General features: G+C 38.6%; 1 protein-coding gene across 1 annotated transcript; it reads left to right on the top strand.

Moving 5' to 3' along the window:
• On the top strand, window positions 1–23248 carry LOC143888440 (uncharacterized). The gene is made up of 2 exons (XM_077392867.1): window positions 1–1057; window positions 20339–23248. The coding sequence occupies exons 1-2, from the start codon at window positions 283–285 to the stop codon at window positions 22936–22938; spliced, it is 3375 nt and encodes a 1124-aa protein (XP_077248982.1). The 5' UTR covers window positions 1–282; the 3' UTR covers window positions 22939–23248.
• Window positions 23249–23865: the final 617 nt, after the last annotated feature.

Here is a 23865-nt window from a genome sequence, read left to right as displayed (position 1 = left end):
TGAAATTTATTATTTCCTTGACAACTTTGGAGTTCACCCATCGAACTCATTTCCACTGTTCTAATCCAAAATTTAAAATTTTCTCTCATCTACCTTCAAAAGCCCCAAATCTTGACGCATTCACACTCAATTATTAAGTTCTGATCCAAAATTGAAAATTTTCTCTTATCTACCTTCAAAAGCCCCAAATCTTGAAAGTCTTTAGCATTACTAATTCAAAACTTTTTCCTTTTTGCACGCATATCTAGGGTTTTAGCATCTCATGAAATTCTTGTCTATGGAATGGGGTCTGACGATGATGTTCATTCCCGCAGCGACGACGAGTGGGAAAACCTTCCTCTTTCTTCACTTGTCCGAGTTGCAACACTCGACGAAGGGAATCTGAATGATGATATTAGGGTTTCGAATGAAGAAGAAAGCGATAGTGGTTGCAAGATTTTGGAGAAACGAAATGGTTCTAGGGTTTCACAGGAGACTGATGGAGATGTTGAAAATTTAGGGTTTCAGAGTTCGGAAACAGGAGATTTAGTTTGGGCAAAACCATCCACTTACAAATGGTGGCCTGGTTGGATTTGCAAGCGGTCTAGGTCTATGGTTTTGGTCTCATTTTTTGGGATTGAAAAGAGTCAGTGGTTTAAGGAATCAGAAGTTCGAAGTTTCGAGGAGAATTATGCTGAGATGACAAAAATGGTGAGGGGGGATTTAGCAGAAGCAATTGATTGTGCATTGAAAGAGTTTGGTTTTAGAGTTGGGTTAGGGCTAATGTGCCCTTGTGTTAGGTCTAATGCTGAAGGAGATCGATCTGAAGTTGTCGGTAATCTTCGTCCTATGAAACTGATGAGTGAAGTGAAGAAGGGATTTCAGCCTGTGGAAATGTTGGGTTTTGTTCTTAAGATGGCTGTTTCTGCAAGGTTTGAACTTGTGAAAGCTGTCGGTATTGCTAGAGCTGCTGCGCAAGTTAATGTGTACCGTAGCTTTGTTTCGATCAAGCAGGATTGGATGTATCGTGAAACAATGAGGCTTGTTGAGAGTGATTCAGTCAATGATGACTTAGAAGGTACCATGAGAAGCACACTAGTTCTTTTATTTTGTTTTGTTTTGATGGATATTGAATCTTCTTTCTGTGTTATGGGATTTCAATGTTTATGGTCAATCATAATATAGGTTATGCAGATTGTATATCTTGTTTTTGCCACTGCCCATCTTAATTTTATTTTTTGTTGGTATCATAATAGTTGATAAATATAAAATTGAAATGTTTATGATCATGGAAAGTCAGTTATATAATTACAATATTGTTTTTTTGAACATATATTATATTAAATAAAAAATATGACACAAAAAATGCGGCTCAAAATAGTGCCTCAGCATTACAGAAAAACCTATGATCCGTGGACATGGACACGAGTGTCGCGTCTCGACACTGACACGGGGTGTCAGACATGGCAAACTCCCAAAATTTAGAAACGGGACATGGCTAAAATAGAAATTTCATATGCTCATGATTTGTGGACATGGATTCGTGTGCCGAGTTTCGACTAAGTTTCGACACGGATACCAGGTATCCAACATAGAAATAGTGTCACACTCATACACATACATACATATAAAGTTGCCAACACTTCTAGCAGTATATCTAAAAGTGTCTAAAGGAGTGTCAACATGTGTGGACACGGGTGTCGTGTCAGACACGACACGACACTTGTGTCGGCAATAAATTCGAAGTGTCGGCCAAATCATAGAGAAAAACAAATCAGGAACTGAAAATGTTACAGATTCTTGTGCCACAACCATAATTACAATATAGATATTGAATTATTTCTTGAATTTCTATAACATCCAGGACTTTCTGTAAGAAATGTTTATGCAGATACCTTCTTTTTTCTTGTTTTGCAAAAAAAAAAACAAGTCTCAAGGAAGAATGTTGCTGACATAGGACGGATCACACTTGTGTGGGGTTATCTAAAAACTGGAACGAGGGTGACAAAGTATCAAGTTTTGGACGTCCAAGAATGTGAAAATAATAGTAACAAAAGTGCTGTAAATCTGGACAGTATGTAACTCCTATGATTCGACCACGAAAATATGATTAATCATTAGATATTTTAAGATTATCCATGAGTAAATTTAATTATATCATCCATCTACTCATAAGCATGCAAATAACAAGAATTCTAAGAAGTTGCAGTTCTCACAAGCAAAACATTTTAGCAACCCCACAAAAATGTATAATAATCCCACGTACAAAATCTCACAAGGTCTCAATACAATAGCAATATGCCTGGCTATGAGGAAGATTCTAGATCTCAAAGAGGACTTTGGGTTGGTTTAGAAGGGTGCATACGTATGCCGGAAAGGTGCAGAGCAGACATATGCCAAGAAGGTGTAGGCAAGGGTTTTTGGGAAAGATTAAGGGACAAAGGGTTCAAGGTGAAATGGGATGGGTAAAACAAGAAGAAAAAACTAGAGTTTTGAGGTTCCAGGCAAGAGAAAGGAATATTTTGTGTTCCAGACAAATTCTTTTGTAGAGGAAACAAAAAAAGAAGAAACATGAAAGAGATAGATAGCAAGGTTGAAATCTCACTAACAAAAACCCACGATTGATACATCCAAGCTGATTTCCACTTCTATATTTCTTGTTTGGAAATGAATGCAATGTTCTCATCTTCAATGGACTCCATCGCCATAGTTGCTTACTACCAATTTATATGGTTGCTTGTTTCTCATGTGGTGAGTGGAATGTTGGATCTTGAAATTTTGTTTTGAAGTCTGTTCGAGATTCATATGTAACTAGTGGCATGAATCCGTCCAGGTCTGAGAAACATTGGGTATATGAACTACTTTCTTTGAAGCAGTGACAAATGGCTCAGCTGGTCACTGTAGATACCCCATTTTGACCGAACCCTTATGCACTTGATTTGATTAAAAACCTTCCAAATTAATGATTTAGTGTCCCAATTTTCTTCCTAGAGTAGGTTAAGGTCCCAATTAGGTCCTTCTAAAATTTCGTTGAAATCCGTTGCGGTTTGCTTAGCGAACGAGTGAGGTAGATAGTGTAGTGTAGCATAGTGAAGGAATAAGGGGAGTGATTTAGCTGGTTCGGGGGTGGCCTGGTTAGTGTATTTCGTAGTAGGAAGCTGTCCCTAGGTAACTAATGGGGTATTTATTTTATCTTTTTAATTTTCATTATGTTTTCCCGCTGGACCACCTTTCCCAATCAAAACCAAGTTAAATTCACTAATAGGGGGTTGTCTAAGCAAATAGTGGGGGTAAAAATTCGCCCAAACATCTATAAATAGGGAACGAGGGCTTAATTTAGGGGGATTTTCATTTTCATTTCTTCTTCTTGACAGAGAAACTCTTAGCTTTTTAGAGAAAGAAAGGGAATCTTGTCTCAAACCCTAACTCATTTTCTACTTTTCCGGCCAATCTCATGCCATTTTCCAGCACCCATCCTTAGGGGACTTGCTTGGTCCAAGTAGTACTCCCCTCTTTATTTTACTAGACTAACTCAGTCTTTTAAACACTTTTAGATATTAGATTCCTTCTTTTCATTGCAAGGGCAATGAAAGAGTCATCTAGAGCCCCTATTAGGAGACAGATTTGTCTCATTAGGCGATTCTCCTTTTGAGACAAGCCTATTCGTTTAGAGCCTACTCTTTAGGTAGTTTATCTTAGTTACGTTAGAGAGTTACTTATAGGAGGCATGCCTTGCCTCATTTATAGAACCCTTTCTAAGTTGTACCCCAACTTGTACTCTCTCCTTAGTGATGTCAGTTATGAGTTTATCCTTTAGAGTTGTTGTCACTCCCTTTGATTAGAGACTTACTCAGTTGTGTTAGAGTTACTTGGGATCTTATCCTTTTCGTGTTCTTGGGACATTAGTTTGCTTGTTCGGGGTTTCCCCTTTGGCTTTAGGGCTTTTGCCCTAGTTTGTGGTTGTGTTTGCATCTTCCCTTTGGCCTTCGACGAAAATGGTGAAAACATTTTTTAAAACTTAAAAAATATTTTGAAAATTCAGAATATTGGAAAGCTTTAAGATCTCAAAAACATTCTAAAAACCAGAAAACTTCAAAAACATTTGAAACTCTAAAGATTTTGGAGTAGTTAGGAAAGTTTGTTTTCGAACTACGTTGGCTTGATAATCTGTCACGAGGTACGTAGTGCAGCTCGGGATCTTTATCCCAAGTCCAGTCAAAGTTTGTAAATAAACCTTTTAACCCTTTTAAAAGCACAAAAATCTTTCATAAATTGTTTTCGAAAAGATCTTCCTCTAGAGTTAGGAGTTTGTCTTAGATGAAGTGTTTTGGTTGTTACGTGTTTGTGTTACAGTTAGGAGTTTGTCCTAGCTAGGAACGCCTCCGTCCGGTCAGTTGGCGATCCACATCGCCGACTGATGACTAGAGTAGGATGCGTTAGTCTGCCCATTGTTTTCCTTAGGACATATAGCGTAGTTACACATATGTTGTAGGGCCCATCTGCATTAATTTAAGGCTAACCTGCATTTAGTTAGGGCATATAGGGTGTCATAAAATCCACAATCCACTGGAATATAAATAGTCGCACAAGAAGTTTTAATGACTAGTCCGGTTTTTTAGATCGAGTCTAGGATAGAGGTCTAGATGCCTTAGTCATCCTAGTTTAGAATAGGTGCAAAGAACTACGTTGTTTTGATTCTCGTGGAGGCGGGGATACGCAGGCGGCTTTGGATGAATACCAGACGATGAATACCGGACCATCCAAAGAATCGGGTGAAAACATTAGAACCTTAGGGTTTGTTGTGTTGTATCGTGTGTGGTATCGAGTCATGTTGAATGTTTTGTTGTGTTTTCTTACTTTCCTGTACAGACCTTATACCTTTAGCTGTAGCATGCATGTGTTTGCCCACCAGAACTTAGACACCCATTAGGCATGTCACTCATAACCTAGCAATGCTTAGGTGACACTTATCTTTTATTATTTTGTGTTTGCTTGTTATTTCTATCCCTGGGTCATGCATGTTTAGGTAGACGTTTTTTCTCGGGAATATTTGTTCCATTTCACATGATTTTCGCCAAAAACTCTTCAAAGTTAATAATAAATGGCATAGGAAACCAAGTGCTTGCACTCAGACGGATTGAGATGCTCCTCGGACCTTCCTCATCTGTAATCAGGCACGAACCCATATATATTTCTGGTTATCCATTGCACAGAGGATTTATTTTTGGGGTTCCATGGCCTATCCATGGATGGCGACTCTGAGTTATTTTGTAGGTACATCTTGGTTTCGAGCCCTGGCTCCGGATCAAGAGGTATCTCATTCATTTATCGCCACTTGTGCTATGCTATGAGGGTGGCACCGTTTCGAGAGTTCCTTGGTAGAGCTCTCCTTTACGTGGATGATCTAAAGGACCGACGGGAGACTCGTTCTCTCGCCGCCTCCTCCGGATCGGGGTGACAGTCACCTCTATTTCATCACATTTAATACAGCTCAGGCATCCTGGCTTAAGCATATCTGTAGTGATCAAACCGATTTGAAGAAAACCTTCTGTCTCTTAAGTGTACCCGTGCATTTTCAGATAACTCTAATTCAGAATTTTAGTCCCTACAACACGATCTTGACCATTTTGCCCTTCTCAATTAGCTCCCCGCATTGCATGTGGCACCCTTTAGTTTCTTTCTCCTCATATCTCCTTGAGTTTGCTTGCATCTGGATGTTGTTTACACCTTATCCCTAAGCTACACGTTAACACCTTTAACACTTGCAAGAGACATAATTGTTTAAACTTTGCCCTAACTCTCATTGCTACAATCCATGCACCTCATGGTTTTGCCTAGTGCATCACTACACTTGCATGAATCAAAGGCCCAGTGACCTTTTGTAGTTTCATTCTTTTATGCAATTAAGTGAAACCCAGGGCTATGAAGGTTTGCCTATGAGCGGATTACATAAACTACGAATGGGATACTATGAATGGGATATTAGGCCAAATTTCACGAATAGACTTGCAACTACAACTAGCAAATTCAATTCAATAACTTCCCTGGCCTAGATGATTTGCTAACTTGCAGATAAAATTTGAAGTGGACATTTGGATTGCAATACAAGCTCAAGCCTGAATTGACCTCCACTAATTGGGTGACTTCTCTTCCTCTCAATTAAGCTGTTTCAGTGACTATTGCATTTGCTTGTGAGTTGCATGTGAACCACCACATGGCTAGTCTTCTCAACCCGACCACTATCCCACATGGCATCACATCTTAGGGAAGATCAAGGCATTACACCTTGGCAAGGAGAAGACATCACATCCTCACTAGAGAACAAGCTTTCAAAATCTTTGTTCAATCATCATTAATTCATTTCATCATATCTAAAAGAAAAGTGTCACGAGGCTTACTATATATAAGAAAAAGAAGAGAACTAAAAATTTCTAAAATCCTAAACAAACCTATTACTCTTTTTTTTTATTTGAAATAACAAACCCAATACTTTAGGACTAAAATATCGTTTAATGACTTAAAAACTCTCTCTCCACTTAATATCGCGTAGTACATGTGGGGGCCCTATTTAAAACGCTCACAACTCTAAGAAAACAAGTGATATAGGTAGGCAAAGACTGTGGTGCCCCTCCTATTAGTTAAGGGACTTAAAAAGACACCTAAAAGTTATGATTTAGCCAACACTTTGAATTTATTGCTGACACACGTGTCGTGTCATGTCCGACACGACACCCGTGTCCACCCGTGTCGACACTCCTTTAGACACTTTTAAATGTATTGTTAGATGTGTCAGTAACTTTATATGTATGTATATGTGTGAGTGTGACACTGTTTCTAGATTTTTAGGGGTTGCCAAGTTAGATACCTTTTATCCATGTTGAAACGCGGCACACGAATCCGTGTCCACAAATTATGATTATATGTACTTTCTATTGTAGCCGTGTCTTCGTTTCTAAATGTGGGGAGTTTGCCGTGTCCGACACTCCGTGTCCGTGTCGACACGCAACACTTGTGTCCGTGTCCACAAATCATAGCCTAAAAGACAGTTGAAAAATTAAAATACAGGCCCTAGGATGGTCGCCCTAGGATGGTCGCCATCAATTGCTGCTAAAATATATTATGCTATAATGGGTCTTTTCATCTATCACTTTCGAAGGTTATTACTTGTTAGTTGTTACCTCATGGAGTGATGGTAACTAGGATAAAAAATAACATGTCTCCATAATTCTCATATTCATTTTCACCATAGATTCTTTCACCATGAATGCTTCTTCTTTTTCATATGCTCTCAAATATCTCCCTTCATGTATGCATTCTTCACATACTCTTTCAATGTCATTGATAAATGAGAGAAGAGTTTCTACACACTAGTGTAGATAACACTAGCTTAAAATACAATGGGGGCCACATTGTTTGGGTGATCCAAAGCATTCATTTGATGAGGCCTCACATAGATAGAGTGTGCCCAAAAAATCAGCTCCATAGGATCATTCTAACCATTCGATCCATGGAGGCAAAAAATGGACAGATTTGTGAAGGTTTAAACACGTCCATTTTACCTCCACAAATTGTAAGGTTGGGATGATCCTATGGAGCTGATTTTTTGGGCACACCCTATCTATGTGAGGGCCAATCAAATGAAAGCTTTGGATCACCCAAACAATGTGTTCCCCACTGTATTTTATGCTTGTGTGTAGATAACTTATCTACACTAGTGTGCAGAAACTCTTTTCTCTTGATAAATTTATTGGCCCAAGAATATCCGATGTCCACACTCCACAGTCCCCACTGATTCAAAATTTTGTGTTCATTCAAAGATGGCCCATCAATTACTGCAAAAATAATCATTCAAAACATATGATGATTATTAGTTATAGAATATAAAAAACACGTGTGATTCATTCGGCATGCATGCATTTCACAACATTGATGAGGTTTGGTGGGTTTTTATACTTATTTAGATCTGTGTGTTTGTATTTATGTTTTTTTGTTATTCTTCATTTTTTTATTTTCACTTTTATTTTATCTTTTTTTTTGTTCTTTTTTGCATGCTTTGTTAATTTTTAAGTAATGAATATATTTGATATTAATTACTTGTTCTTTTTTTTTTTCATTTTTTCTTTTAAAAACAGAGAGAATGGACCCGACATAAGTGTTCCAATGCACATCTTTGTGTATAGAACATAGTTGGTAAATCAATCAAAAACTTAAGCTGTTACTTTTGAAAAATACGAAGGGTAACCTTGGATAGATGGTTTCCTTTATTCTCTAACACTCTTCTAGCTAGCATCAAGTCTTTATATTGACGTTAGATATTGTTGGCAGTTTGGGTCTGAGGGTGCAAACTGCTTTTGAAGCTTATAAAGTGTGTAATAAATACCTTAGTGACAATATTGGGGAACTAAGTGATCAGATAACAAGCTTCAGAGTTCAAGCACATTTGGGAAGAGATAGGAGTCACTATTATGTATGACAATTGGGCTAAAATACCATAAAATCTATAATTAATTTTCTTGTGTACTTTAATCGTGGGACTCTCCTTCATAAGTTCATCGATCCCTTAAGACAAAGTGAAGGACACAAACAAACTCCCTCTTTACACTGGTGGGTGAGGTGTTCGATGAAATTGGAGAGACTAATGTAGTACAAGTTGTAAAAGTTACTATTTGATGAAATTGGAGAGACTAATGTAGTACAACTGGTAATAGTTACCCACATTTGAACTTGTTGGAAACAAATTATTGGATAAGAGACACCATCTATATTGGTCCCCATGAGTGCCTGTTCGATAGTATTGGAAGACATTTGGGGAGAATAAATTCATTTAGAAGACACTTGAAAGGGAAGAAAATAATGACTTTCAATTATGAGTTTACATGGTTAGTGAACCTGTTGAAAATATTCAGTGAACTATTACTGCTTGACATTACGAGATTTCCATCAATTATATAGCTTCGAAAAATATTCTCAAGACCAAGGAAAGACTAAGACAAGTGCTCGTATCCATCTGATGCAATGAAAGATATGGGTAGGCAGTAATTGGCCTTCAATTGAAGTTAAGCAATTGTGTTAGATAATGACATTCAGGAGATGATGAGAGCTAGTTAAAAGTGCGAGCCTTTAGTCAAGGTGCCGAGAATGGTAGACAGTGATGAGAAGCCAACCATGGCTATAAAATAAAGATTATCAGTCATGATGAAGATTGCTGACAAGTGATGGGAGATGACATTGAACCATCAGTTGCATGCAACGGCCAACAGGTAAAATTATAGTATTACTAATACTGTATTGGTTTTTTGTTTTGAGTTGCAAATCTCTTCTGTGTATATGGTCACTTTTTCATTTCTTGTGAATGGTTCACTGATGGGAATCATTGGTAGCTCTAGGGTGATTCGACAAGGTGATCCCTTAACTCTATATCTTTTTATAACGGCGGCAGATTCTTTAAGTTTGATGATGAGGAGGGGTGGAGGATTGGGTTGTTAAGAGATTTCTAAGATAGTAGGAACTCCTGTACTATATCCCATGTACAATTTGTAGATATCATCATATTCTTAATTAATAGTGGAGATGAAAGGTCTTTGGATGTTGCATTTGTGGGGTTAGTTGCGCACGATTTTGAAGGTTGTGTGAAATCACGCTAGTTGTCCGTGACAGTCGGGGACTTAGACTTTGAATGAACGTACATCTAGGCTCTCTTGGACTTACGTGAACTTTGACAAGAACTTAAGAGTCACACGGTAATTGAACTTGCGAGTTAGTTGTCAACAAATGTGCAACTTTGAAGTCTCGAAAGTTAAACATTCAATTATTTACTGTTACTATGAGGATTTATGGTTTATAGTTATGGATCCAAATATTACTGGGGTTTGTGGGCCTGACTATTGAATTCAAATGGCAATATGGATTTTGTTGGATCTACTAGTGGATCCAAATAAAAGAAGTTTTGTGGGCTCGATTAGTGGATAAAATTAAAATCTCATATTTTACTTTGATATGCATTTTTTGCTCCATTATAGCATGCACGTAAAAAATAAAAAATGTTGCATGGATTAAAAGTATTTCGTATGTATAGTCATTGTTGGTAAAATAGATTGCAAAGTTAAAGTTCTTGGTGATTTTGAACCACCATCCTCTTGAGAACTGTGGTCAGACTTCATTTCCCAAGCGTTTTGTCATTTAATCTAAAGATCCACCTCTTGTTATCGGACAGGTATATCTTGAATATGAAGTTAGTTTTTTGCATTAATGATCAACTTTCTCATACTTGGTTAGAGAAATATCTCAAAGAAAAGATCTGCTTAGGAAACTCATGTTTTGTTTGCAAGGCCAGTTGCCTGCAAATGCCGAACCAAAAGCCCAGAAGCTTCAAGAGAATGACAGCTGGGCAGCTAGCCAAAACACGCTGATAGTTAAGATAATGATGCTGAGGACCAAAAAAGAAAATCAGATCAATGCTATAAGAAGTTAATGTTATTGTGTCATTGCAACCAAGCAACATCATATCACTTAGAAAGCATCAAAATGAAATTCAGGCCAAATTAACTATTCCCGAGCATAGATGCCACAACCAATACTGTTATCAAGAGAGGGGCAGTCTCAAAGCGGTTACAATTCAAGTCCATCGGCCCTCCCATAACTCAGCAAACAACCAAACAAAGGAATCTGCAATATGACTGATTTTAAAAAACTCAAAGAAGCATGTCTAATAAAACCTATTCAACTGCATCACCCAATGTTATGTCCCACAAAAGAAAATAAAGTAAAAATGCTAAAGCAACAAAACCAATTAGAATGACAGTGGATAAGCAGAGGTGCCGATTGTGCTTGCTAAGCAGGTAAAAGTAAAAGAGTGGATTTATTACCATAAACTAAGGGCCCGTTTGGATACCTCATATTTTGTATTTGGATTTGAAATTGAGTTTTGAATGCAAAATGAGTAGATCCGCCAGCTCATGTTGAGGATGACAGAGCGGGAAGGGGGTACTTCCTACTGGAGGGGAGAGGTTGAGGAGCAAAGAGGGTGAAGGAAACTGCCACATATGTGGATTTCCAATTATTTATTTCCACAGCATATTTGGAAATCTGATTTTTTTCGCTGTTAGTTGCTGATTTGGAAATCCAAAGATTTGATCCGGATCCAAATCACAACACAACACAACTTCTCGGCATCCAAACGGGCCCTAAAGGAATACTTCAAATTCCTATTATTCCCTTGATGTTGAATTTAATCTTAAAATCATCTAAACAGACTTTGAGCAAAATCTGGATCGATAAGATGCACAATGATATAAACAATTGACTTGTGCATATGCCCAAAAGAACACACTCCAAACTCTAGTGTAACTGAAATGATGTATATCACCAAAGCCTGACAAAAATATCATGACAAAGTGGTCAAGAGGGAAAAGGGCACCAAAGCTTAAGATTACCAAATCTTCTCAAAGAATAGCCAGTGATAATATCCAAGCTAATCTAGACACCTTACTCTTAGTGCTGTTAATCAACTTCGCATATGATGGATATATGCTGAACAGGTTAAGTAACTTAGTGGAATTTAACCAGCTATGAAGCCATTTGCGGAATCTATAAGCTTAATTTAATACAAGTTAAGACAAAACCTAACTACTTGATCTGCCGATACTGTTGGTCATTTAGCAAGATTTCTAAACGATGAAGAAAATAGAGGCCTGATTTTCACATTGCATTGAAATGCATAAAAGCAAGTTGAGAACTATTACAGCCTAAACTCAAGTGAACATTTCTAATTAGAAATGTCCATCACATTACAAATAAACCATAGTCCCTACAATGGCTAGATAGAAATGTTCATGACAGCTCAAGAACATGGAACTTCAAACTCCAACCATGTAAAGAATTTAAAAATCCTATGCTTTGGGCGCATTTGACTATGATTCTTTTTCTGTTTCTTGGTTTTAATTTCAATTCTTGATTTTGTTTTTTCTTCTGATTCTGATTATGAAGAATTTGACTCATGTTTGGTGACTGTGATAGAATTTTTTTTATTCTTAAAATGTAATCACATTTGGTTTATAAAATTGATTATTAATTACAGGTATGAACTACCTATATTGTATCACTGACACTAACTCTGGATTATTGGGGTGTACCCATCAGATGTTGACCATTGTAATCTGAAGCACAAGGTTGAATTGACCATTGATTACAGAATCATACAAACTAAAAAACCTCCAAAATAACTCAATAACATCATCCAAGCATTCATCAGAGCCCCTCTTTACCATTTGCAAATAGAGTAATTGTGCATCTCGTCTTCTATTCATCTGCAGCAGCAAGAGAGAACTAAAAATACCGAAGCCACTGTTTTCCATTTTCTCCTCTTTCCTCCCAAAACCCTCTCCATGATGGATTCACTTATCATAGGAGATCTCATCTGAGAGAGCCCTTTCCCTTCCCATCTCTCCCTTCAACCCAACCCTTCAATCATCTAGGCTTTCTGGTTTGAGGGATCTCATTATCATCTTCTCTGTTCAGATGTAACTGCTTCTAAATCTCCACAAGCTCTTGCCATTACTCCACTCCCCAACTGCAGGTTTCTCAAGGTGATTTTGTTTTGTCTTATTTTTCTTAAAAAAGAAAATTTCTATTTTAGGGTTTTAATATTTCAATATTGGGATTGTCTTAAAAATGCATGCATTTTCAGATGGATGGGTGTTACTAGATTTTGGGTTTTGAATTGGGGTTTTGAATTTTGATTCTTGGTATTCATGGGCACACATGTAATTTCAGAGCTATGGAGGAAAAAGCAATCCGATATTATACAGTTCTTGCAGAGGAAGAGACTTGGAGGAGATGGAGCTCGCTGCATATGGGTGCCACTTGGGTCGGGTTCAAACCGAAAAAAAGTTGGGTTGGGTTGGGTATCCCAACCCGGGTTGATTCGGATCTGGTTAGGGTTGAGGGCTTGGGCAACCCAACCCTAGTCAGACCTGACATTATTATCTTTTTTTAGTAAGCTTAAAAACTCAGGTTGGGTCCGGTTGAACTCAGGTAGGGTCAGGTTGAAAAAAAGGGTTCCTCGGGTCGGGCTGGGTTGGACCTCATCGGGTGGGAACTCGGGTCAGGTCGGGTTCGGGTTGAGTAAATGGTTCCTCGGGTCGGGGTCGGGTTCGGGTTGGACTCAACCCGACCCAACCCAACCCGAGTTGCACCCCTATCGCTGAGGGAGAAAGTGAAGCATAGAGCTTCACTTCGCAGCTGCGAGGGCATCGACAACCTGGGTGGGCTACTTGTTCTGTTGCCATGGCCGTGGCTGAGAGAGAGAGAGACCTGACCTTGCGGGCGGCGATGGTTGCTGGTGGGCCGTGGGAGGAGAAGAGATGAGATAGTGGTTTGGATTGTGTAAGCCCAATGGTTCCATCCTTGGCATTACCTTCTTGTTTTGATGATTCCATACACAAGTGATTTTATATCACTAATGTGCTTTTGATTGTCTAAGTTGTAGATCTCATTAGTGTGCAATCAAGGAAGCTTGGATCAAGGCATTGAAGCTAAACTGGAATGCATTTGGAGTGCCAAAGCTAGGATGATCCAAGAAGCTTGGTGGACTTGAAGCCTTGAAGATTAAGAGAAGATTGTAGTGCTTTTCAAGTCAATAGAGTTTGTACTCCTCTCCTTGTTTTTAGAAATGTCAAAGGCACTAAACATAGGTTAAAATGTATTTGAAATTGTATTTGAAAATGTAGGATTAAATCCCAAAGACCATGTACCAAAAGTCCCTAAAGTTTTTAAAGTAAAAAAGGAATTTCTTACAGGGCCGGTTGACCTGGCTATGCCGGGCGACCGCAAGATGGAACCTGGAATTCCAGGCATCTCGAAACTTATCGGGCCGGTTGACCGGGGTAGTCCTTGGCTAAGAAGCACGGGTACTCTCTGGAGGCCCACGTACCCGTGTCGGGTGCGTATCGGGTGCGGGAGCTCTTAGGTACTCTTTGGGGGCGTACCGGGTACGCACCCGGGTTTGTGTACGTATCAGGTGCGCACCCGGTTCAAATTAAATCAAAAATTACTTATTTACAATAGATTGGTAGCCCCAATTAACAAAAGGGGGGTTGAATATATCAAAAAAATAAATAAATCCCGTAATTAAAAACCTAACAACTTAGAAGTAATATTAGATTTTGGTGATGTTATTGTTATTTGATTGTTCTCCAATTAAATTGTTTGAATTCTTTTACAAAATATTTATTTTTTATTTTTATAAATATATAAAAAAATAAAAAAATAAATTATATTCAGCGTATCCCCAACGTACCCGTATCCTATTTTTTTTAAAAATCACGTATCCACGTACCCGTATCGTGTCGTGCCTGCACCCCGTACCCGTATCTGTGCTTCATTGGTCCTGGGCGACCGCGGATGTGTTGCTGTTTCATACAGAAACAATCCAGCATGGTTGGGGCGGACGACCGCCAAGGGTCAGTCGACCGCGAAAAGGTTTTTGAATTTAAATTTTGAGCAAACAGGTAGTTTTCGTCGGACGACCGCCATTGGTTGGTCGACCGCGACGATAGAGATTTTGAAAATAAAAAAAGGCGCCCGATAAAGGGCGGGCGACCGCTGTGGCCCAATCGACCGCCGCGGCCTGACAAAAGAGCCGTTGGGGCTTTTTCTCGTTGACTTTTTCAACTCCGTTTTTTACAGTTTTACCCCCAAACGGTCATATTTTCAAATGGGCTATATATACACTATTTAAACCTTTCCAAACCATCTTTGATCATTATTTTGAATATTCTAAAAGATCAAACCAAAGTGTTTTTAGTGCCTCTCTCATCTCTAAGCAAGGAAGTGGAATTAGGCTTAAATTTGTACATCTTCATCCATCCTTTGTAACCCTTGTAAAGGGATTTTTAGTTTTCTTTCTTTGAAGAACTTTGTATTTTGGCGAGTGCGAAGAGATGCGTAGCCATCTCATGAGCGAGTGTTGGAGACGCGGAGCTTTCTTCGGTTGGTGGCGAGTCTTGCGAGGCGTAGCCTAACCTTTGTAATTGGGTTGATTCCCCGCCATTAAGGGAATCCGTAGTGAAATCACCAAGAGGTCTTGGTGGAGTGGAGTAGGTCCTTGAGTGGCCGAACCACTATAAATCTCGAGTGCACTCTCTATTTTTCTCTCTTTATTTCGTGATTGTGCATTTGTGGTTTATTTTCATTTGTGTTTAAAGTTTTAATTTTCTATTTAGTTTTTCATTTCCGCAATATTTTTGGCAAAGTTTTTTAAAACCCAATTCACCCCCCCTCTTGGGTTGCCATCGCCCCTGGGATTTCATTTGGTATCAGAGCACAAGGCTCTTATTTAGGTTTTTGAAAAATTTTCAAAAATAGAAGAGAAAAAGATAATGGCAACCCCATCCGGATATGTTGAAGGACAATCCGTTTCTAGACCCCCATACTTTAATGGTTCAAATTATGGGTATTGAAAAACCCGGATGGATTTTTTTTCACAATCCTTAGACTTTGAAATGTGGGAGTTAATTGAAGATGGATGCATTCCTCCCACAAGTGATAGAAGTGAGTGGTCAGCCACTCAAAAGAAGAGAGCTGCATTGAATGCTAAAGCAGTGAACACAATCTTTTGTGCTCTATCTCCCGACGAATTCAATCGGGTGTCTACTTGTAAAACGGCTAAGGATATATGGACAATCATTGAAACCACTCATGAGGGGACTTCACAAGTCAAAAAGTCTAAAGTTAGTCTTCTTGTTAGTGATCTAGAAGCTTTTAAAATGAACGAAAATGAATCTATTTCCGAAATGTATTATCGTTTTACTAATATTGTTAATGAGCTTGAAGGTTTAGGTAAAACCTATGCAAATTTGGAATTGGTGAGGAGGCTTCTCTGGTGTCTTCCATTTAGTTGGGACTCCAAGGTCACGACGATCGAAGAATCTAAAGATCTTGACAATGTGAAGTTAGATGAGTTAGTTGGATCCCTCATTACACATGAAATGAAGATGAAGAGAAGGGAAAACCAACAAGCCGAGGCTTCAAAACTCAAGGAGAAAGACAAAGGAAAATCCATTGCCTTCACCGCCAAATCATCATCTTCTTCCTCAAGTGTAAGATCTTCCACATCATAGACATAATCCTTAAAAAGGCTAGTGTAAGATCTAGATGTGCATATTATAATGTAACTAGCCTAGCTAACCCTCAATTCGATGTCATTATTGCGGCCTTCATGGGCATTATCAATTCCAATGTGCATCAAAATTGAGTAGGGATAGCATTGGGACCAAAAGATCTTGGGTTCCCAAAGCCCCAACTTAATTTCATTTTGAAATTGGTTTAGTATTAGGGGCTTGCGCTAAATCTTGAATATTCATTGCATTTGATGATTTAAAGTCCAAGGTTCAAATGTATTCTTGGTTATTTGCTTACCTTGGCATGTTTTGTTTTATCAAAAAAAGAAAAAAAGAAAAAGAAAAAAAAATCCCTCTTGTTTTGAGTGTCTGTCTTTGATAGGGGGAGTTATTTTCATAAAAGGGGAGAGATTTAAACTTAGTTTGTATATCTTTTTTCTACAATCCCTCATTTATTATATTCGTCAATCAATTAGGGGGAGTTGTATGTTTGCATGTTTTCCTTGATTTAAGGGGAGTTTCCATATTGCATATCTTTTCCCTTGTTTTTCTCTCTTGCCCCATCTTTTTGTTGATGCCATAGGGGGAGAGAAATGTATGTGCTTATTGGCAAATCTCTTGAGAATGTCATCATAAAAAAGGGGGAGAATGTAAGCCCAATGGTTCCATCCTTGGCATTACCTTCTTGTTTTGATGATTCCATACACAAGTGATTTTATTCTAATGTGCTTTTGATTGTCTAAGTTGTAGATCTCATTAGTGTGCAATCAAGGAAGCTTGGATCAAGGCATTGAAGCTAAATTGGAATGCATTTGGAGTGCCAAAGCTAGGATGATCCAAGAAGCTTGGTGGACTTGAAGCCTTGAAGATCAAGAGAAGATTGTAGTGCTTTTCAAGTCAACAGAGTTTGTACTCCTCTCCTTGTTTTTAGAAATGTCAAAGGCACTAAACATAGGTTAAAATGTATTTGAAAATGTAGGATTAAATCCTAAAGACCATGGCCCAAAAATCCCTAAAGTTTTTAAAGTAAAAAAGGAATTTCATACATGGCCGGTCGACCGGGCTATGCCGGGCGACAGCGAGATGGAACCTGGAATTCCAGGCATCTTGAAACTTATCAGGCCAGTCGACCGGGGTAGTCCCGGGCGGCCGCGGATGTGATGCTGTTTCATACAGAAACAATCCAGCATGGTTGGGGCAGACGCAGGCCAAAGGTCGGTCGACCGCGGAAAGGTGTTTGAATTTAAATTTTGAGCAAACAGGTAGTCCTCGCCGGAAGACAGCCATTGGGCCGGTCGACCGCGACGGTAGAGATTTTGAAAATAAAAATGGCGCCCGATAAAGGGCGGGCGACCGCCACGGTCTGGCAAAAGAGCCGTAGGGCTTTTTCTCGTTGACTTTTTCAACTCCGTTTTTTACAGTTTTACCCCCAAACGGTCATATTTTCAAATGGGCTTTATATACACTATCTAAACCTTTCTAAACCATCTCTAAGCAAGGAAGTGGAATTAGGCTTAAATTGTACATCTTCATCCATCCTTTGTAACCCTTGTAAAGGGATTTTTAGTTTTCTTTCTTTGAAGAACATTGTATTTTGGTGAGTGCGAAGAGACGCGTAGCCATCTCAAGGGCGAGTGTTGGAGACGTGGAGCTTTCTCCAGTTCGTGGCGAGTCTTGCGAGGCGTAGACGTACCTTTGTAATTGGGTTGATTCTCCGCCATTAAGGGAATCCGTAGTGAAATCACCAAGAGGTCTTGGTGGAGTGGAGTAGGTCCTTGAGTGACCGAACCACTATAAATCTCGGGTGCACTCTCTCTATATCTCTTACTTTCTTTATTTCGTGATTGTGCATTTGTGGTTTATTTTCATTTGTGTTTAAAGTTTTAATTTGCCATTTAGTTTTTCATTTCCGCAAATTTTTGGCAAAGTTTTTTAAAACCCAATTCACCCCCCCCCCCTCTTGGGTTGCCATCACCCTTGGGATTTCAGATTGCTTGTGCTCGACATATCGATTTTGCGTTTCCGCATTAGAGCAGAAACAGCTTCTTTTTGTTTCGTCTTATATGTTTCTGAAGTGGAAGAAAAACAGTAAAAATGACTCCCACGTACCTCCTAAATGTGTTCTAATGATTCCCTTGATTCTCCGCCATTAAGGGAATCCGTAGTGAAATCACCAAGAGGTCTTGGTGGAGTGGAGTAGGTCCTTGAGTGACCGAACCACTATAAATCTCGGGTGCACTCTCTCTATATCTCTTACTCTCTTTATTTCGTGATTGTGCATTTGTGGTTTATTTTCATTTGTGTTTAAAGTTTTAATTTGCCATTTAGTTTTTCATTTCCGCAATATTTTTGGCAAAGTTTTTTAAAACCCAATTCACCCCCCCCTCTTGGGTTGCCATCACCCTTGGGATTTCAGATTGCTTGTGCTCGACATATCGATTTTGCGTTTCCGCATTAGAGCAGAAACAACTTCTTTTTGTTTCGTCTTATATGTTTCTGAAGTGGAAGAAAAACAGTAAAAATGACTCCCACGTACCTCCTAAATGTGTTCTAATGTGTTTTCTGGGTGTTCGATTTTTAAAATTAAGAAAAACACAAAAAACGTTTAATGAAACATTGCCAAACGGCCCAAACACACCCTTTGTTGCTGCCAGAACAGTTCCATGTTTAATAGAGAACTCTAATCCTATAAAACCGATTGATATCAGAATGGCTTTACGTTCAATTCGACAGCAAACTCTAAGTTTGACAAACATTTTAAATCAGACACTCCAGACAAAAAAAAAAAAACTGTAATCACTAGGCTCCAAATCTAACAGATGCTATCAATGTTTTGAAAATCGGAAATGAATTGTAAATCGTAATAGTGGTCGAATCGTATCGGATCATAAATCTTAAGATTCACACACACACACACAATATATATATATATATATATATATATATATATATATATATATATATATATATATATATCGGAAAAGTGACCGTACTCGGTCGAGTAGATAAGCTTATCTACTCGGTTGAACTAAAAACAGTGGGGGCCCACATTGTTTGGGTGATCCAAACCATTCATTTGAAAGGCCCTTACCTACATAGGGTGTCCACAAAAAATCAGATCCATAGGACCATCCTAAGTCCTAACCCATCCAAATGTGGTGGGAAAAATGGGGAAAAAATGGACAGACACAGTTTGTCCACAAATCTGCCCATTTTCCCCTACACTGTTGCATGGGTTAGGATGATCCTATGGGGCTGATTTTTTGTGGATACCCTATCTAGGTAAGGACCTTTCAAAGGAATGGTTTGGATCACGCAAAAAATGTTGGCCCCCACTGTTTTTAGCTGACCGAGTAGATAAGCTTATCTACTCGACCGAGTACACTCACTTTTCCCTATATATATATATATATATATATATATATATATAGGGATTTGCTAGGCAATTTCGCGGAAAACCATTTCACATATCACTTTTGCACAAGAGAACAGCCACATGGGCTCATTTTTAGCATATTTTGTCTTATTCATTTAATGCGTCTGAGGTGGCTGTTCGTACAAAATTTGGAAACCTTCCAAATTCATGAAAAATACTATTCACATTTTTCCTTGATGCAGCCCACCAAAATTTGTACCTTTTCTATCCTAAAATCACATGAAAATCATTAAAGACCATAATAAATCATATCCACCGCTCATCAATCCAATTTTTGTGATTAATGGAGTCCTCTAAATCCTACTGATGATGTCAACAAGAGATAATCATGTTTTCATGATGGCTTTAACAGCATGGTCTTATCGGGACCTTCTTTTTTACTCTTTCTCAATCTTCTTTGTTTCCGTCTACTCACTGCTGGATTTTAGGCCTACTCATGACTTCTCTTTGCATCATGTCTAATCACTATTGAACATTGGTTAATGGCGAATTACTGATTGGGTGGGCTGTAGAGCATGGGGTATTAGAATTGCGACAAATATCGCATTTTTCCATGATTCAAATTGGTTAATATAGTTTTCTTCCTTATCAGTGATTACTGATTCATAAATGGACGAGCTAGTGACAGCAAAATGTACTTTAGCAGTTCAATTTTTGGTCTTATGTATTTTTAAGTGCTTTTGTCGTTAAATAAGTGAATTTCTAGCCTGTTTACCATTTCTTTGTATCAATTTTCCACGCCGTTTTGTATTTATGATTTTATTTTTCTACATTTCAAATGATTGAAGTTTTATCACTCATCCAGATGTGCTATCTCATTTCTCATCGGAGGATGGTATAATCAACCCAGTGTTTCAAACAGCAGAAGTTGAACTTTTATCGGATGAGCACAACGACAAGTGCGAGGTGTCTTCAAAGCAAGAGCTAATTTATTACATGAAAAATGAAGATGACGTTACCACCCTTGGTCTTGATGAAGAATCTGAATCTCTGCCTGGTGATCAAGTTGAAGTTATTTCTGATTCTAGTGTATCAACAGAGAAGGATTATGGTATTGATGAAATCCTTGTGGAGCAGAACTCAGATAAGACCTGTGCATCACAACAGTCAGATATTGGGATTGAATTCTATGAATGTACTAGGCCCATACTCTCTGGTGATATTAGTTTCACCAGAAAGGAAATGGAAACTATTTCAACTACTATTTTAGAAACTGGAAGTGGGCCGCATGAGGATGTTACTGGGAAAGATTATGAAGTAGATGGTTCTCTAAGAAAGGGCGTTTCTTTAGCCTTTAAGGAGCAGTATGATACCTCTCCAATCTTACCAGTGCATGAATTTGGTGCTTGTTTGCTAAATACTACAGAAATGGAACCAGAATTGTCTAGTGCTTTTTCCACTTCTAACAAAAGCAAGCCACAAGATCTTCACAATATGCTCAGACACTTGCATTCCCTTGCAATGGATCCATTTTATTCTGGAGGAGAGAGCCTTAAGTCTCTAAAGCGCCTGAAGTCTCTAAAGCGCAAAATTTTGAATTACAGAACTTTAGTTTACCAGAATATTTCCGACCTTGCTTCAAGAAAATATGCTTCGAAGTGTCCTGATGACCTGCAAAGAATCAAGGTGCCTGACTTTTCTGCTCATGAACTATTCTTGCATCACAAAAGTAATTTTGTGATAACTCAACCTTATAAGGTTGGTGTGGCCATTGATGAGAACAGAGAAGGTAATTTATTTTCACATGTTAGTGATGACAATGTTGAGAGTCAGCCCGCTGGTAAAGATAGTGTTAGTGCTAAAATAAGTGACAAAAAGAAAGTAATTTGCAGCTTGACCTGTCCTATGGATTGCTCTGGGAATAGTCTCCAGGGAAAAAAGAGGCTTAATCAACCCATTATTTCTGATCTCCCATTGAAGTTGCACAAAAATGTGCCTCTGACCTCAGACCATGCATCTGAAAACTGTTCGATAAGTTCCATTCCGGAAATTGAACCACAGGTTCCAAATGGTTTTTCCTTGGAGCCTGCAGGAAGGTCAAGGACCCTAAGGTACCCTGCTGACCAAAGCAGGAGGCAATCTCTTCATAAAATGCTGGGACACTTACGATGCCTTGCATTGGATCCGTTTTATTCTGGGGAAGAGAGCTTGAAGTCTTTAAGTTGCAAAATTTTGAAGTATAGGACTCTGGTTTACCAAAATATCCCAGTTCTTTCCTCTTTAAGGCATACTTTTGAGTTTGGTCATGGGTCTAACGTTAACGAGGCACAGGAACCCTCTTGGCTTGACTTAAATGCTGTAAAATCTCATCCTGATGATAAGGTCGATGTTGCAAATGATGCTGCCAGCAAAGCTCATTTTTTGACTCGTGCTAATTATGATAGCATTAAGATTCAACCTAATAATAAGGGTGTAATTGACTATAAAAGTGACAATACAGATGCAATTTGCAGTTCAGGTTATTTGAAGGAAGTATCTGTGCTTGAAAAATTGCCGCATCTCAGAAATGGTGCTGCCAAAACGCACCAAGATGATAAAGTTAGTGCGACTCATGATATAGCTGATGAAGCTCAATGCCATGTTAGCAATAATAGCGTTAATATTCTACCTAGCAATGAGTTTGGTGTTGATGGTGATGGAAATGATGGAAAAAGCAACAGCTCAACCTTGCCTAGGGACAAATCCAGGGACACATCCCATGGAAAGAGGAGGCTAGATCAACAAATTGCTTCTGATCATTCATTCAAGTTGCACAGAACTCTTCCTTCGTCATCATTAATTGCACCATATGCAAGTCCGTTGTTAAAAGACAGTTCAGACTCAATTACCAATGTTGAGCAGTCTATGGAGATAAGTAAAGGCCTTGGAATTTCTACCTTGCATATGAAATTCCCAAAGGATTTCAATCTACCTTCCAAAGAAGAGTTGGAAAAGAAATTCATTGCTTTTGGGCCATTGGATCGGTCACAGACCAGGGTTTTCTTCTATACAAGTACTGGGCAGGTGGTTTTCTTACACCAACGTGATGCAGAGGCTGCTTCTCAACATGTGAGGATGAAGAATTTATTTGGTGAAGCAAACGTCCGTTGTTGGGTTACTCATCAAGGTGCCAATTCCGGAAGAAGAAATGAGATTCAAACATTGCCTTTGAACACTACGGGACATCAAGATTTGAATGTTGATTTGTGCCGTCAGACATCCAATGTAAAGAGGAAGGAATCTGCTTTATCTGTTTCTCCTTGTAATCATAGTAGGGAAATAGAACCTGACATATCACTTCCAATGTTGCTTCTTTTGGAGAAATGCAATCAGCTGGTGTGTAATATTAAAAGTAATCTGGGACTTGAATCCTATTACTCAATTTTCACACATGATTTTATGTATAGGACAAACCCTTATGATTGAGGGAGATGGGGAACATACATGGAGACAATCAAGTAAGGATTTTATTTCCATTAGTGATTTCCAATCGAGCACCCTTCTCTGTCCTTCTCGATTTCAGTGCATGTCACCAGTCATGTCGCTCGACATCTCTCATATCAGTTCCACGGCCAAGTTATCACTGTTACTGTTGCTATTGGTGGTGCTGTTTTATTGTAAAGATTTAATGAATTTGTTACCTTTTCGAAAAAAGAAAGAAATGTTATTTTCTTAGTCATAATCACACTTATGTAGAAGTTTACCTTTTTTAATGGAGCTATATTTTCTTGGACTATAGTTTTCCTTCACAGTGACTTGTATTAAGCTTGCCTGTTTCCGAGATTTGTTTATCACAGATAGAATGGTGTACTCCAGTCCAAACAAACCTTCCTTCTGCTTATCGTGAATTTGAAGAAGACATCCATCTGATGTTTCAATCACAAGACAAATATTCAGGAACAGACTTTAGGTGTGCAATCTTAAAGTTGTTGGTTATGCTTTCTACAATTTGTAGTAATTGAATATGATGCCATTGAAGAATTTTCTGCTGATGCTACTGATTACTCATTTCAGCTGACCTGGGTTTTGGGCCCCGATGTATTTCGAGGGATTATGATTTGGCCATTGAGCTCCATCTGGGCTCATTTGTGAAAGAGTGATTAGATGCAAGAAGCTGTCATTAATTGCTGTTGCAGAAACTAGGCATGAATTTTTCATTGAGTAAACACATCTGTTTGCCGTGCACGGGATTGCATTGTAAGTAAAGAAAATAGGGCTTATTTGAATTTCAATTCTACTGATTGCAGGGTTATAATTAGCGATCACGATTACTTTTGGCACGCTTGGCAGGCAGGGATACAGTTTCACCATGGCATTACTTCCGTTCTCCCTTTGGCATGTTCTTGGTAAATT

This window comes from Tasmannia lanceolata, unplaced genomic scaffold, assembly GCF_043159265.1.
Source record: "Tasmannia lanceolata isolate RefF3 unplaced genomic scaffold, GAP_Taslan_0.1 ptg000012l, whole genome shotgun sequence".
In the NCBI taxonomy this organism is placed as follows: Eukaryota; Viridiplantae; Streptophyta; class Magnoliopsida; order Canellales; family Winteraceae; genus Tasmannia; species Tasmannia lanceolata.
Note: the sequence above shows the minus strand (reverse complement) of the source record. Positions and strands in the feature narration are given on the sequence as shown.